Raw genomic sequence first — 16,310 nt, forward strand, 5'->3', positions numbered from 1 at the left:
TCTGGTTTCAGAAATTTGGAGCAAAATAAACAATTCACAAGCACCATGTCCAACAATTGACATGCTCCCCTTGACATGTTCACAAGTGCACTGTACTTCTCGAAGTAATAAAAATGAAAATGATGAAACTATATTAGCTAATGCATAATCCTGTCCATTTGTTTCAAGCAAAGAAAGTTCACCAAATATTCACCCACAGCGGATGGATAACACACAAAAGAAAACTGTGATTGCATCCCATTCCCCCCCGGTTAAACTATGCCCAAACTATGATTGTGGCTCCATCTCCCTAGTTGCAGCAATGATTGCCCGCCAAACACAGAGAATTAAGAAAAGAGGACAGTTCACATTATCGTGCGATGGTATTTTAAAAGGATAATCACAACCCATAATACTTGATCGCGGTAGATTATTGGTCAAACCCAGAATTCCCGACTTCATATCCAGAAGCTGTAATAAACAGACAAAATTCGGCTCAACAATACAATTCGCACACGAAAAACTCATTTTTGATCACAACCAGATTCAAAGAAAACTCTTTTTTTTTTTCCCTAAGCATCAACCACGCGGATCCGAATCAGAAAATAGGGAACCGCAATCTCCACACACAGAAACCGCAAGGCGGGGGAAAACCAAAAAGGAAATCGTTACCGATCGTGGGAGACAGATCCTCGAAGGTGTCGGAGGTGAAGCTCAAGAGGAGCGAGCTCTTCCCGACCCCGGAGTCCCCGATCAAGAGCAGTTTGAACAGGTAATCGAACTCCGGCGAGCAACCACGACGATGAGCAGCCGCGGCGACGAGGAAACCGGAAGAAAGGAGACTCGCGAAGAGGAGGGAGCGACTGAGCAGATTGAGAAAGGGGACTCGCACTCTCAATGCTAGGATTTTTTTACAGTAACTTAAAACCGGTTCTAATTTTCACTTAGACACGGGAACCAGACCGGTTTCAACCGGTTCCGAAAGAATAGAACCGGTTCCCAGACCTGTTTTTTGGATGGGCCGGTCCGATTCCTGGATAAACCCGGTCCGGTTGCACACCCCTATAAATGACAAGCTTGCCGTCTGGGAACGAAGGAGCCGTATAGCCAAGTCGTCAACACCAGGCTCCGCCCTGATGTTCAAGCGGTGAGCGCCCCTCCTTTTGGAAAACGAAGAAACGAGGATGCGGATTTTACGGCACGACGACCGCATTCGACCGGATGGAGCGATGATTTTGTTCAAACCCGGGTCGACTCATTGACGTGGCGTGACGCATGTCTCATACGAAGCAGCGAATAGCATGCGAAACGTGGGCTGCCACAAGATTATATGTCTCCGTCAGTTGTCTTTTCTGGTCAAGTTCATCATTCCTCCGTTGAATGATGCGGTTGTCTCATGGCTTGAAGAGTCTTTTACCTATATCTGTCTCCATTCGACGTCATGAAGTAAATTCAAAAAGTAGTGTCGGCTTAATTATGTCGGCCTTGGCCAAGCCGAAGCTTGGATGCATTCCCGTGCCGACATGAAATATGATACTTTGACAAATTTAGGGAGAACCAACCAACCAAAAAAAAAAAAATTCTAAACTTATTATGATCATGCTAATTCAGTCCTAAACTTTTTTTATCCAATTGAGTGCTACATCTTTTACATTTGTGACAATTTGGTCTATCCGGCTAACTTTGACTAGAAATAGCTGATATGGGTTTTATGTGGTGCAGCCGACGCGAACAATTCCTAATAATATTTTAATAATTTTTCGAATTATTTCTTTTTCCTTTTTTTCTATTCTCTCTTTTTTTTTTTCTTCTCAGCTTCCTCTCGTCGGCGAGGGTGGGCCTCGCCATGGCTAGGCAAGGCTCAACCTCGCCCACCCTTGCCCAGTGATACTCGACCTCGATAGCTCGCTAGGGGGCAGGCGGGGTTCGCTCTTGCCAGTCTCGTACAACCAGATGAAAAAAAAGAAAAAAATAAGTGAAAAATTCGAAAATTCATTAAAATATTATTAAAAATTATCCACGTCAACGCCAGCCGCACCAAGCAGGATGTCCGACATCCATGTCAGCGATTTTGGGTCAAAATTAGTTGGATGGACTAAATTGACATACATGCAAAAGGTTTAGAACTCAACTAGCCAAACTAGCAAAAAAAAAGGGTTATGACTAAATTGGCATAATTACAATAGATTTAAAACTTTTGCGGTAATTTTCCCAACAAATCTATCGTAACCCCGCGGCGATTGGATTTTTGAATTCCTCCAACTTTCCAAAATAACTTTTACCAGCAAGGCCCAGCGTCATCAATCTCGGGGCCCAATAAGAGCCCAACATCTGATCTTGACCCACCCACCCCCCCGGCGAAACGCCGTAATCAATCATAGCTCAAATCATTGACCAATAACAGTTGTTTTTAAAGGATAACGAGGAGGAGGGCAAAGAGAAAAAGAAAGAAAAAAAAGAAAGAAAGAAAGAGAGAAGAAGAAGAAAAAGAAGAAGAGAACGATACAAAAGAAATCGCCAAGACCATCCCCGTGCCATCCGAATCCGAGCTGTTACGCGGGCCCCCACCCCCACCAATCCTGATCCAAAACCGGCCGTCGAAAACCAATCCAACGGTCCGCCGTCCCCCGTTTTCCCCTCCACAGCCGTCCACTTCCGCCCCGCTCGCACCGTACTTCCGTCCGCACCGGATCACCCCTAGCCCCCCCCCCGCCGCTCCTCTTTCTTTTTAACTCCCACCACACTCTCTCACTAATCCTTTCTCTGCAAATCAAACCACCCCCAAATCCTCCTCCTCCTCCTCCTCCTCCTCCTCTCTCTCTCTCTCTCTCTCTAGATCGATCGATCGATCGATTTGATCGGGAGCAGCTCGGCGAGCCGGAGCGGGCGATGGCGGTGCCGGAGAACCTGAGCAGGGACCAGTACGTGTACCTGGCGAAGCTCGCGGAGCAGGCGGAGCGGTACGAGGAGATGGTCCAGTTCATGCAGAAGCTGGTCGTCGGCTCGACGCCGGCGGCCGAGCTCACCGTCGAGGAGCGGAACCTCCTCTCCGTGGCCTACAAGAACGTGATCGGCTCGCTCCGGGCGGCCTGGCGCATCGTCTCCTCCATCGAGCAGAAGGAGGAGGGGCGGAAGAACGAGGACCACGTCGTGCTCGTCAAGGAGTACAGATCCAAGGTCGAGAACGAGCTGTCCGACGTGTGCGCCAGCATACTCAGCCTCCTCGACTCCAACCTGATCCCGTCCGCCGCCGCCAGCGAGTCCAAGGTGTTCTACCTGAAGATGAAGGGGGATTACCACCGGTACTTGGCCGAGTTCAAGATCGGCGACGAGAGGAAGGCCGCCGCCGAGGATACTATGCTCGCTTACAAGGCGGCTCAGGTAAATTCTTCTCTCTCTCTCTCCTAGGGTTTTTGCATACTATTTTCTTTAGTTTGGTTCTACGAGAAAATAGAGGAGAAGAGTGAACTATGGCTTGTTTTGGATGTCTGACCGATTCGAGTTGTTAATTGTCAGGTTGAGTTGACGATCTTTTTAGGATTTCAGGGGGATTTGAAGATTTATTGAGGTTGTCTATTGATTATTAAGGGTTTTAGCATTTCGAACTCTATTAGGTTGAAGAGCTGGTGTTTCGGATTTGATCTCTGGATGGTTATTGAGATTACATGAAGTCGCCCTAGTAGTGGTGCGCTTGAGTTTTTTATTTTTGTTTTTTGGTCCATTGCTGACTGGAAGATAAACTTATTTACTGGGTTGACTAAAAACCACGTTTGTCGAACCTCATCTGCGTGCATGCCAAGAAAAATCGATGAAAGCCTAAACAGAGAGTAGAAACTTGTTGAGTGGATTTGGCTCTCTTAATTTCAGGGGATCTGTTAATCATAAGAGTCGTGACTTGTAAGATCTAATTTTGTTAGTTTGAGATCCATAGTTTTGATCTCCCTTCAATAGCTTTTGGTATTGTTCTTCAGTATGTTTGTTTTTTGCGAGGTCGCGAGTAATTTGGAAAGATGACAGGTTTGTGTGTTTTGACTTCTGTAGCATTATGAGGGCGGAGTGAATGATGTTCAAAATATATGCGGTGGAGCTTAGTTTGACATCACATTTTGCTCTTTCTGACCTTGTGAATGTTTCGTGCGTTTGTTTATCCTAGGATATCGCTCAAGCGGATCTGGCTTCAACCCATCCGATAAGGCTGGGTCTGGCACTCAACTTCTCTGTGTTCTATTATGAGATCCTCAATCAGTCTGACAAAGCTTGCAGCATGGCCAAACAGGTCTGTTTGTCCTTTTTGTCAACTTAGATCTTAAATGTTATTGTTTGTCTCTGTTCTAAATAGTTAGTTAAACAGTTGTTGTAGTTGATAAGTGTATTTCTTGCTCTATTGTCCTTTGGATAGCGGAGAGAAGTTTCGATGGACCTAAATGGTTGTATTGTGTACATTTGGTTGACTGTTGTGAGAAGCTGATGGCATCATCATTCTGTCCAGCCAAATTTTGCTTGGAGATCTATATACCCCATTATAAGTTGCTCTACCATTGATTCTAGACTGCACGGCATTGCTATATGGGCATTATAATTTGGCCTCATTTATCCATCCATGCTGCCTCTGTGATTCAATGCATATTGAAACATCTTTTTTTTTCCGTCTTAGATTGTGGTATAACTTTAGGCAAGCAGACATGTTTTATATTTGTAGTACATAAACTGATTTGCCTATCTCGGAGAAAATTTTCCGAGTCATATACTTATCGGATATCAGTTGACCCAACTATTGTATGATTGGCATGCTCACACATGTTTTCCTGTTCAGGCATTCGAGGAGGCGATTGCCGAGCTGGATACTTTGGGTGAAGAATCATACAAGGACAGCACTCTCATCATGCAGCTGCTGAGGGATAATCTCACCCTCTGGACTTCTGATGTGCAGGTCGGAGATACTGTTTGCATAATCATCCATAATCATAAGCTACCGTTTGAATTTTTCATATTATTTCTTTATAAAAGGGAAAAGAGATACATTTGCATTGATTTGCATAATTTTTCTTGAGCTTTGCTTCTGCCAGGGGTTGTCCGTTTCACCTCGGGTGACTCATGACTGTACATTGGGCTGTAAAACACTCCTAAATGCGTTCATTTATGTAAACATTGGCATTTTTATCAATAATTACATGAATTTCACAAAAATTTACCACAAAAAAGCAATGTACGACATGTTGCATTTGTTTATGGCACATTGAATATGAGTGCAGTTTTTACAGACCTGGGGTACCATAGCATGTGGTACTAAGGACACGCTGTCTTCTCTTATCCTAGCTAACTTATGGTGTATGAAGCAAATCTTCATTTTCCCTTTCTCTATGGTCTTGTTTCTGATTTACTAGGGACAATTTGCTTAATGAAATTCTACTCTGTCAATGTTGCAGGACCAACTGGATGAGCCCTAGAAGATGTTGTGAGCTCAACGGAAACTTGTAACTTTGTTCTGGGAGGAGGTGGGCTGTGAATGTCATTTGTCGGTACCGATTTAAAGTGTGCATCAGTGACATGTTTTATCTTTTTTTTATTTTTAGATTATTAAATCCTTTTCCTGTTTCCAAAATGAATTGGAAAACTCTCTCTTGGGCTTGTTAACGTGCTTCTCACTACTTTTAGTTGGTTTTCACTCGATTGAAAGATCATCTCTATCTCCTACTGCTGTAGTCCAAGTGCGATTAGTTCTCTTCCCTCAGGTAAAGTTAAATGCGAAGAGGCATCTCAAAGCCCTCAAGCTAGGTTTGCATTAAAAGACAGTTCTTCAGGATGCCTTCGGGAGATCGAATTATTTGCCACTTTCTATGCGACAGGCAAGCAGCCATGAGAACGCCTTTCTGTTCGCGACGAGGCCAGTTTAAGTCCGCGACTAGTGTGGTGTGGATGGGTGGTGGTTGTTGACTTCAAGCATTCAAGGTCTAATTATGTTTTCTGATCGTAACAATCACTCTCGACAAAAGCTCAATAACCTTAACTTCAAAATGGTAGAAATTTGTTGTTCCCGCTTTGTACGCTGATTTCTGGTTAATCTTTGATAGTACTTTCACTTATTTCATGATTACTCTAGTTGATGCTCTCCGCATGCAAAAGTTAAAATGGAAAATAAAAAGGCTGAACACCGCGGGCATCATCGAATATAAAAGTAATACCAAAATTGCAATAAGGCCAGGCATTATTAGGTAGCAATGCATGTTAATTTCATAGGGTGTGCCCCAAAGTCTATTCACAACTCATCAGATTGCAAACATATAGCAAAGCTTGGTAAACACATGCCCATAGTAATTCAGAGAAAGTCACGAGAGAGAGAGTATACACATGGAAAATCAAAAGCAAACTGATGCAGCCAGAATGCCTCCCCCACCTTAAAACTTAGTCTCTGGTGCTGTTCTTGATCCATTCCAGGTATTGAACATTGCCACCCAGGATGGGCAAGCCAATCACTTCTGGAATACTGCAAAACATTAACATCGAAAAGATTAACTAAAAATCTTTCGCCTAGCCAAGCCCTGCCTTTCAGTTTATGTGCCGAAACTCTTACTCCCGAGAAAACTATATTTCTTTGCATCTCTTAGCTAAAGACATGCAAGTGTGCAACTGGGAGGAGAAGGCTGGTGCTTGAATCTTACTCGTATTCGTGGTTTGCCTTGACATGCTGGGTCAGAGGCTCTAGCAGTGATTCTCTTGTCTTGATTATTAGCAGTTCCTCGGAATCTGTCTCAATCTGCAATTGAGTGGCAAAATCAAAGACAAGCTAAGATTGAATCCTCCTAACTGAGCGTGCATCAACCACTTGTAAGAATCTCATTGGACCAACACATATTTACAAGCATAACTTTCTACTGAGCTATTGGCCAAGCACAATAGCTCCTAACCTAGTACGAATGAAATTGATTTTCAATGATTGGATCTTCACTTCCATACCTTTCCTTGCCAATGGTAAATTGATTGGATACCTGCATTGACACATGCAAAGTCTCTTTGGTCAAGTTAAGCATCCAAACCCAACAGCAAAAACAGACTTAGCACAAGTTTGATAAGAGACTAACGGCAAACTTGGTCCAAAGCTCAAGGAAAACAAACCCATACAAAAATTTAAAAAGATTATCTAGCAAGAAGAAGAGGAATCGGTGGGTACACTACAGTTCTAGGCCAAACTGGTTGTTCGTAGTGAGTGCTTCGATGCTAGAACAGTATAAATGCAATGCCATTTGCAGCTATTTAGCACCAATGACTGGTTCTAACTCGCGTAACTAGAGTCTTAGGGCCACAAAGCATCTGAAATAGCTTTACTTTCACAGTTTAAATCGTCTCAAAGAATGGTAAGTGATCTCTTTACTTGCATAATCTCAAACAGAGCAAATCAAATCAATACCCGGTACTATATTCACGCATGCCGCGAGCCTTTCTTTGATTATGCTCTCAGCCAACTTCTTTCCTGCATAAAAACACAAAACGCAAATGCAGTTAGGAACTGCAAACACTTGAAAACAGAAGGAGCTCCGCATCATCGTCGCGAGGATGCGAACCCACGAGCAAATTGAGGGACCGCAAAATAAACAATCGATTCTAGATGCTAGGATTAAGCATGCATGATAATGTAGCGCAATATTCCGATTTTCTCTCGGCATTTCGTGTTTCGCGATGCCCCGTTTTCGCGTCGTCCCGGTTCCAGGCACTAGTCCAGGACTCCAAATTATATTTGTGGAGCTAATAAGAGCCCTGCTGTATGCACTGTTCACAGCTACTGAAGTCAAGCATCATCCTAATCGGCGGTTCCCTATCCCCAGAACAAATTCCCAAGTCCCAACCACACAAAAACCAAGAACTCATAAAACCCTACAAAGCATCCAAAATATCAAATGCATTTCTACCAAATCATCGATGGACGATCCAACCTTACAGAAGCTAACACGCCAATCCCCACGAAATCTCCGACGAAACATCCAGAATCACTCCGATTCCGAAGAGACAAAAAACACACCGAAACCAACCTGCTTCCTTGTTCGGAACCGTGACGTAAACGACGATACTCGGCACCGTGTTGCCGCTCCCCTGACTCCCCTCCATCTTAGCCGAATGCACGCCTCTAAACGGTGCTCGAAACTTCGATCTGCAAACGCAAGCTTCGCCTCCCATCAATCCAATGCGAAAAAAACCCGAGCGGATCGAAAACCGGAAGCGAAGAAAACCCAGAAATCCTGACCTCAGGAGAGGGACGAAGGGGAGGGACTGAGCGCAACCCGTCCTGAGGGAGGAGGAGGAAGAGGAGGAGAACGAGAGGGCGGCGGTGGAGAACCCCAAGCTGAGCACGCAGAACGCGCCGACGAAGGGAAGGCCCCGCCGTGCGGCGGCGGCGGCGGCGGAGGAGAGCACCGACGACGACGCTCTGCAGCGGACGGAGGAAGCGGCCATCGCGGAGTGGCGACGGAGGGCGGGTTTTATAGGGTGCGACGCGTTGTCGCGACGCCTGGGTAGGTTCGTTGCTTGATGCTCTCCGGATGCGAAGGTTCTTGAAGGGAGAGGTTCATTTAGCCCCTCGTGATCTGGCCACGTGTCTTCATCACGGCCGATGAGACATGTCGCGGGGCGGGGTAGCCCACCAATCTTAGAAAATGATCACAGGCTCGAGTTAATATCATGAGCGACCGTACGATCAATTCGGCTCGGTTCGGCTTAAATTGAGATAAGATAACGAATTATCGTATTTGGTGCTTGGCGATGTCATCCAGACCGGATAAACCAGAATATATCTGGATAAATTGCCGGATAAGAAATTCGATATAAAGATGGGGTAGACCCGGATTGGATAAAAAAAATTTAGAAATAAAATAACAATCTTTTGTTATCTTCCAAAGATGGAGTGAGGTTGGAGGAACCCACAATTCTTGACAATCTCTCTGCTTTCCAATTGATCCACTCAGGAATTGTCAATCGTTCTCAACTCGCTCATGTTCGCAAGAGACGACTATGGTGCGGTTCGATTACCTAAAATGGAGATCACTGCTCACTGCTGCTCCTCCTCCTCCTCAACCAGACTCAATTGACCATCATGACCGTTCACATTGTCAATCTCCTTTGACATTTCGTCGCTATTAGTTTCTCCCAATTGAACCTCGTCACTTGTGATCTGCTCCACCATTGCCGCTTTCTCTACCGCCAACCACAGCACCCACCACGCAATTATTGTCACCGTCGAGATGCCAAGAGACACGGTTGAGAGGAGGAAGCAGGAGAGGGATGGGGCTGAATGATCGACGCTTGATAGAGGGGATGATTATTAAGAGAGGCTCATCCATATCTAACATTGAAGTCTCAAGTAGATAGAGTAATTATAGTTCGATTTGAACGTTCTGTAAGAAATTTGTAATAACGAAAGGCTCGTATTCTTCTCCACTTTGATCGGAGGAAACTTTCACTGCAGTATTCTGATTGGTCGGTTATAGTTAAGTAGTGCATCGCTCATATCTATGTTTGATTAGGTTTGCATTTGTGTGATGTTCAAAATATATAACCATCGATCAGAGGTACTTTGCCAATCTATAGAGAAGGAAAATATAACCACAACATAGGGGTCATAAATAGGCTCGAAAAGCACTCCGATCACGAAATTTCAGCGACTCTTGAGCACCTGCCTGGAGGTTCGGGTGGTTGGCCAATATGGACCGGTTTTCCAGACCCTTGGTCGAGCGGCCAACCACCGAGGCTAGGGCGCCCGACCCGGCTCCCTCTATACATGGACACTCCTCGGCCTCATTTTTGGATTTATCTTTCGACTGGCTCTGATCTGTGCTTGAATTTTGGCTAAAAATCGAGATATATTGAACACGTTTGTACAGTTAAGATTAATGGTTACTCATCTGATTACCAAAGAGCCTTTTTGAGCGAGGGGCCAGGTCAGAACGATTATGAACATGTAGCATTTGGTGGGCTTAGGGAAACACGTCAGTCTAGTCCACCGCTCCACAATCTTTTGCGCTACAAGATGGGAATGGGCAGTTGATTTGCTCAACTAGAATGTGAGCGTGACAGTTGACCATTCAACTGGCCCATTATCCAAACAGAAATTCTCAAACGGCGCTCATGGCCTAATGGGGGAGAAACTGAGAACTGTGAAGGTCCAGTTTAAGAGGAAAGCCGGAGGAAAGAAAGTGAAGGATTATAAAAATAACAAAGGAAAGAAGTGTAAGGGCAGAAGTCATCGTGGTTATCTTATCGTTTCTTATAGCATCTACTTGAGGATATCACTTTTGCATATTTGCATTTGTCCATTGCCAAAAGTATCTGCACGTACCAAGTTTCATTCAGCATTTTGATAATGACAGTTTCATTGATGGAATTTAGGAGCCCCCTAATTTTGATTGCTTTTGCGAAAGGATCCCTTCTCCTCATTTTTCTTGTGATCTCTAGGTCAAGTATAATCACAACACACGTTAAACAACTCTTCAGCTACCAAACCTTGAAGTGGGAACACGAAGCACTGTCGTGTGGGAAAGAAGGTTGGCTTGGGACACAAATCTTTGACAAAGTAAAGAATGTTGGGCTAAGTTAGGGGGGCTGGACGGAAAGGACAGTGGAGCCGGATCAAGCTGAGATACACAAGTTCATTGACCTCTTGGTGTCCTGCATTGCCTATGCTCGCTAAATCAATTTCAATCTCCATAACATGATGACTCTGACATTTCTCCAAATGGGTGTTAGCACCAACAACAAACAAAGGGCGCATTTGACTAATCTAAGCTCATTAGAAGACACTGCTACAGTAATAAACATATATTGAACCGAGGAACTGCTCTCCACTCTTAAAAGACCTTCCTTCAACACCCATCGAGAATCCCAAAAAGCCAAAAGGAAAGCCAAAATTATAAAATTAGCGAATTTGATATGTGTTGATCACGCTGAATGAGGACACGGATATTGCAAGAAGGGTGGTCTTTGCCAGCGCAATCTGGTGAGTTGGAATATATTAGGATGTCGTGACAAATGAGAGACCGGGGATTGGAAGACAGGCTCCTACAAAGCTACGCAAGTGGCACCAAATGTTGGGTAGTTGTGGACCCACGCTTGTTCCACGTGGGGATCATCTTTTTGTGTGTGTGTGTGTGTGTATGGATTAGGGGCTTGTTTTGGGCATTTAATGTTAGATTAAACTTTGGGGTTAGGGTCCTTAATCTTTTAGTGGAGACACTGAAGATACGGCGGATGTTCGGGGACTGTGTGTAGATGGCGGACCACGGCGTTGAAAGGGGTTTGCACATGCCAAGGTGACCAAAGTGTTGCAAGCTCGATGAAGAGAGAAGAACTTTTTATGGTCTCTGCAAAAGTATATGTTATTAAAGAAGTGATGGGGTTTTACTTTGTTCTTTCTCTGCATGTCCCTCTTAATCTTCGTCAACGAGCTATATTATGCTTCTTGGTTGCATAGGAACAGGTAGTGTGGATGTTAGTTTATTGAGTGGTGAATCTCTAGGCAAATTGTGTTGAATTGATGGAATGGAGACCTCACACATATAGGAGTGACAAAGGGTGGTTATTATTTTCGGATGTGGATCTCCGGTGATCTTTAATTTGCAATTTGATTAGTTGGGTCTTGCGGACATTGAGAGAATGAATTTCAAAGTAGAGCTTCCTTGTATTAGTGCATCCTCCCTATATAGATATAGAGATTCGATTTTCCTTAGATTTGAGGGAAGAAGATTGTCTCCCCCACACGGTATTATCATTGGTGTCTCGATGAATCTCGATCGTTGATGCATTCCATCACAAATTTCACGGCTTTATTCACATTAAGTTGTGGTTTGAATGAATGAGACCGAGTGAAGATGCTGATGGGTGCAAAGGACCAGATTGAATTTCGTGCAAAAGGTTAGAACTAAATTGGAAAAATTTGAAAGTTTAAGATTGAATTGGCATCCATACGATGGATTTAGGACTGGCTAAACAATTTCCCCATTATTAGTATATATATGGTGTCTCACAACTTAGTTTCTAATAAATAAAAATTATCTACTTAAATATGTAGGTTTTATATATGTATGTGTGTGTATATATATTTAGCAAGATGCTCGTGTGCTGTACAGATCTAAAACCATATTTGTTATATTATTTTTAATGTTGTGTCAACGTGAATTTTTGCAAGAGAAATATAATATAACAATTGCAGAAAGCTACAACAAATTAAATATTTAATCGATCAAATTCTTTGCTAAGTTTACTTAGATTTTTATTTAAAATGGATGCAGACCCCATCATATAGGTTTATCCTCTTTTTTAAATAAAACATAAGACATAAAATTGCAATATTTTGAGCACATAAAATAATTATATGAATCAATAAGAAACATGAAGTTCTCCATTTTGTCAAAATCATAATCTCGGTACCATCGACTTGGTATGAAAAGAAGAGAAAGTAATTTGTGTGTAACATTCTTGAGAGTAAATTAACTGGTTTTTCTTTCTCTCTTCCAGTTTTCTTTTTTTTGTCAAAACTCTCTCTCTCTCTCTCTCTCTCTCTCTCTCTCTCTCTCTCTCTCTCTCTCTCTCTCTTCTAGTTGCTCCTCTCTATTTGTAGATTTTCAAAGGTGATTTTCTCAAGATTATCTTCGAATTCTATATATTTTAGTTTCCTTTTTTATGGAATCATCCATTTTTTTTGGTAACCAGTTAACGTCTACCTTTAATTTTTGGTAAAAGTTGATAAGTATCTCATTAACCATGACAATGTATCAAAAAGAGAATTCTTGGATATCTTGTGCAAATATGCAATGGATAAGTGCACTGGAAATCTAAAAATTTACCACAAAATACAATTGAGTCCTAAAACTTATATATTTAAATTATTATGAGTAGAAGAAAATAAGGACATCACATGTGCCGTGTCATTGTCATGTATGAGAGAGAAAATATTAAAAAAAGTCATATCAGCATTTTTCATTAGCCAAATTGGATGGAGTAAACGGGAGGACTCGATTGCATAAATTTGACAAGTTTTAGGACTTAATTACACTTTTATGATAAGTATTAGTACTTCCAAAGTGTTGTGACTAAAACGTATTGTAGGAAAGATATGCAATATTGTTTGTTGTAACCAGAAATGATAACTCTGAGAAAGCGATAACAACTTTTTAATAATGACCAAGTCAATGAGTAAAAGAGGATACAATTACAAAACAAATTTGAATTTGCACAATATAATTACATAGGAAGTGAGGTATGACTAACCGAATCTCCTTAAGACGATTAGTTCCTGTTAACAGAGCTAAACAGCTTCACGAACTATGCCTCTCAAGATGTAACTCATCGAGCCTGTTTGTATTAGCGCTATACGAATAAGACTTTGCCAAACACTTCTCGAAACCGGCACACCTAGAGGAAGAAAAGTTCAACTTCTACGTGATCGCGCACTCGTTTAAAATCCTTTTGTGTGGTCAAGAATTTCAACTTGATTCTAGTAAGAACACGGCTTCAAGGCAAAGAGCTTTTGAAAAGAATGCAAAGTTTAGGGCACTAAAGAGAAAACGTGTAGGGTGAGTACATAACCAGCGTAGTGTGAGAAATAGAAGGGGTGAATCATGCTAGTCGGTACTTAGTAGTGTGGAAATTCTTGAAGTCTCCATTTTTACAAACATTCGATTGATGTAATAAAATCGAATCAACATGGTATTGACTTAATTAGATGGTTTTGAGTTCAAATTTTGTTAGGAGCACCCTAGAAATAAAATCCTAAATGCACCAAGACGGTATAGGGAGTGCGCTCTTGAAGCCTGAGATCCTGGACCACAAGGGTCGCTCGCCTTAGGCAACCTCAAATTATGCGTCACCTAGGCAAGCGACCTTCCAATATGAAAGAATGATCCCAAAGTATGAGGACATTATAATTAAATTGATATAAATCGGTCATGTTGATGGACCTGAACCATTTATTATTTAGGTTAAGAGGTTTCGACTATTGAGAAGGACAATTTGACGTTTAGAGGGATGAAGATGTCTACTTAATCTTAAATGGAGAGGATCTCTATCCATTAGTATCATCACTTGCACGACAACTTGGGACAAACAAGCGAGTTTAATCCAACAGACACATGGATCAAAATTATGGTGAACCTTGTAAAGCACTCGCCCAAAGTAAGAGGGTTCGTGCATAACCACACTCGTTAATACTTTTCTTGCTTAAGAGACAGATTCTTCTATACGAGTGCTTGCAAAGGTTTTGATGTTGCTAATGTGGAGGTAGGTTGTACTAGGGCCGACCATATCCTATGTCGGAGTAATACGCAATATGGAAACCTACCATTCTTACCATTCTCTCTGAGAAATGATATTCGAACACTTTCCTCAAGAAATTGAAGTCAAGAAATTCTGGTATTAATACTCCCACTAGATGCACATACTTCAATGAGAGAACCTTGCATAGTTGTTTTAGAATCAATGAAACGTTAAAATTATTGTTTCTTTTTAACGAGATGGTCCGTGAATTGATCGTGTAATATTTTTTTTTTTTTGGATGACCCAGGGAACCCCCGCACGGCCGACAGCCGGGAGGTAAACTCTGGGGGCGACACGTGCTAGCCACCACACACGTGTACCGGTTAAGTCACCCTGCGGCACCCGGGATTCGAACACTCAACCTTTTGCGAGAGGAAGAGTGCGCGCTCCAACAGCGCCACCCAGGCGGGTGGTTGATCGTGTAATATTTATCTACAGAAAAGCGCAAAAAGGTGTATGCATATTTAATGAAGCAATACTCTTAATGAGTTTTATATATATTACACTTCATACACATTTGTTTATTGGCAAAACGTATTCGCTAAACAATCTATTAATCTCGATCTAACGGGTTCATTGTTCATCGACTCTCGTCTACTCGACAAACTAAATCCGAAACACATTCCACGAGCATTATGATTTATTTTTCCAACAAGAACACGAAACAAGACAGACACGCATGAGGACTTAAAACCTTTTATTCGTCTCATCGTAGCCCTATTATTCTACGTGACCAAAGCATGCAAAGATGAACCGCCCAATACAATACGTGACCTGGAAGTGAACTTTTTATATCTCAGAGAGAGAGAGAGAGAGAAAGAGAGAGAGGTGGTCAAAAAGCCAGAAGGAACTGGTCATATGCCCTCGCAGAGAACCTTAACATTGGGGATTGTAGCAGTAAAAAGAAAAGAAAAGATAGAAAATTGGAAAGTGAGTGGACGAGTTGAAAATTCTGCGGTGGGTGCGAATGACACTCTGTAGAGCTCGGATCTCAAACAGTAATATAACACAAAATGCTCTCTCTTTGGACCAAGGGGCAAGACGAGGGATAAAGTCTTCTGAGGAAGAGAAAGCAAAAGAAAACATAAAATTTAAATCAAACAGAGGAAAAAAACAAGAAACAATGCATAACAGATTCATCGAAATTTGCATCGAGAACTGACAAGAACCATATGGGGGGGCATTCAAAAGTGGGCATTGTTTTTGGTCCCTCGCAGAGGAATTTCTGTGAGTGTGAAGCTGCAAAAAAGATGTGAAAAGTAGAGAAACTTCAAGGCGTGAAAAGAGCATTTCACCAAAGGATTGGAGGATTGAAAAGGGGTTGGAAATTTGTGTCCCCAAAGTCTCTTTTGGAACCAAAGAAATTCCCCGTTTTGAAGCTTGTCTCAAAGGGTGCAAGAATAAGTATCCTAAGCTTGAAACCCTAGTAAAAAAAACCCTAATTTGTGGTCCAAAAATTTATAGTGCTTCATGCGATCATGTAAAGTTGAAGTTGATGCCATTTTTAAATGTTACTTTTCAGTTAAAATGAACCAATTTTATGCTAATCTTTCGAGGCCAATTCCCACACAAATAATTCCTATTTCAAATTAAAAAATTGAAATTTCTCGTTCATACCAGAAAAAAAAACAGAGGAACTTAACGTGACTAACTAAAGGGCAAGACAAAATTGTATACGGTCGAAGACAGTTTGGGCACAATCAACACTTCATCACTCGAGACCGAATAGAATTTCTCGAGCCCAAATATACACAATCGGCAAAATTAAGCTCATAGGTGGGAAATGAAAGAAAATAACCATTCCCGCAGAAACGAGTAAGTTCGATAAAGTTCCACATTCAGAGTGATCAATTGAATTGGGAGCAAAGGAAAATAGAGAATTCCGATACCATCTCAAAGGAATTCTAACCTAAAACCCTGAATTATTATTATTCAGGTGAAGGATTAATCATTTACATAAATCTCATTGACATCTACATTTAAAGTGGTTCAAGACTCTTTACTCTTTTATTTGGATAAATCCAGTGCAAGACTCT

The 16,310-nt window shown here is 42.1% G+C and overlaps 2 protein-coding genes across 2 annotated transcripts; one reads left to right on the plus strand and one right to left on the minus strand.

The window, feature by feature from the left end:
• Positions 1-2,732: 2,732 nt before the first annotated feature.
• Positions 2,733-5,655, plus strand: LOC115676368 (14-3-3-like protein B). Its single transcript, XM_030599262.2, has 4 exons — positions 2,733-3,360; positions 4,133-4,255; positions 4,793-4,909; positions 5,406-5,655. Exons 1-4 carry the CDS (start codon positions 2,869-2,871, stop codon positions 5,424-5,426), a joined length of 753 nt encoding a protein of 250 aa, XP_030455122.1. The 5' UTR covers positions 2,733-2,868; the 3' UTR covers positions 5,427-5,655.
• Positions 5,656-6,166: 511 nt separating this feature from the next.
• Positions 6,167-8,524, minus strand: LOC115676369 (protein CutA, chloroplastic). The gene is made up of 6 exons (XM_030599264.2): positions 8,216-8,524; positions 8,004-8,122; positions 7,385-7,447; positions 6,934-6,965; positions 6,639-6,733; positions 6,167-6,463 (listed from the first exon to the last, which is right to left on the minus strand). Exons 1-6 carry the CDS (start codon positions 8,422-8,424, stop codon positions 6,382-6,384), a joined length of 600 nt encoding a protein of 199 aa, XP_030455124.1. The 5' UTR covers positions 8,425-8,524; the 3' UTR covers positions 6,167-6,381.
• Positions 8,525-16,310: the final 7,786 nt, after the last annotated feature.

This window comes from Syzygium oleosum, unplaced genomic scaffold (assembly GCF_021117445.2).
Source record: "Syzygium oleosum isolate NSW1041296 unplaced genomic scaffold, Sole_v2.1 Sole_v2.05, whole genome shotgun sequence".
NCBI classification, from domain to species: Eukaryota; Viridiplantae; Streptophyta; class Magnoliopsida; order Myrtales; family Myrtaceae; genus Syzygium; species Syzygium oleosum.

Excerpts from the sequence above, each read along its gene's own strand:
- LOC115676368 (XM_030599262.2), top strand. The coding sequence starts at position 2,869 with ATGGCGGTGCCGGAGAACCTGAGCAGGGACCAGTACGTGTACCTGGCG. Across the intron at positions 3,361-4,132 it reads TCGCTTACAAGGCGGCTCAG|GATATCGCTCAAGCGGATCT; the intron begins GTAAATTCTTCT and ends TGTTTATCCTAG. Across the intron at positions 4,256-4,792 it reads CTTGCAGCATGGCCAAACAG|GCATTCGAGGAGGCGATTGC; the intron begins GTCTGTTTGTCC and ends TTTCCTGTTCAG.
- LOC115676369 (XM_030599264.2), bottom strand. The coding sequence starts at position 8,424 with ATGGCCGCTTCCTCCGTCCGCTGCAGAGCGTCGTCGTCGGTGCTCTCC. Across the intron at positions 6,966-7,384 it reads ATGCGTGAATATAGTACCGG|GTATCCAATCAATTTACCAT; the intron begins GTATTGATTTGA and ends GTGTCAATGCAG. Across the intron at positions 6,734-6,933 it reads TTTACCATTGGCAAGGAAAG|ATTGAGACAGATTCCGAGGA; the intron begins GTATGGAAGTGA and ends ACTCAATTGCAG.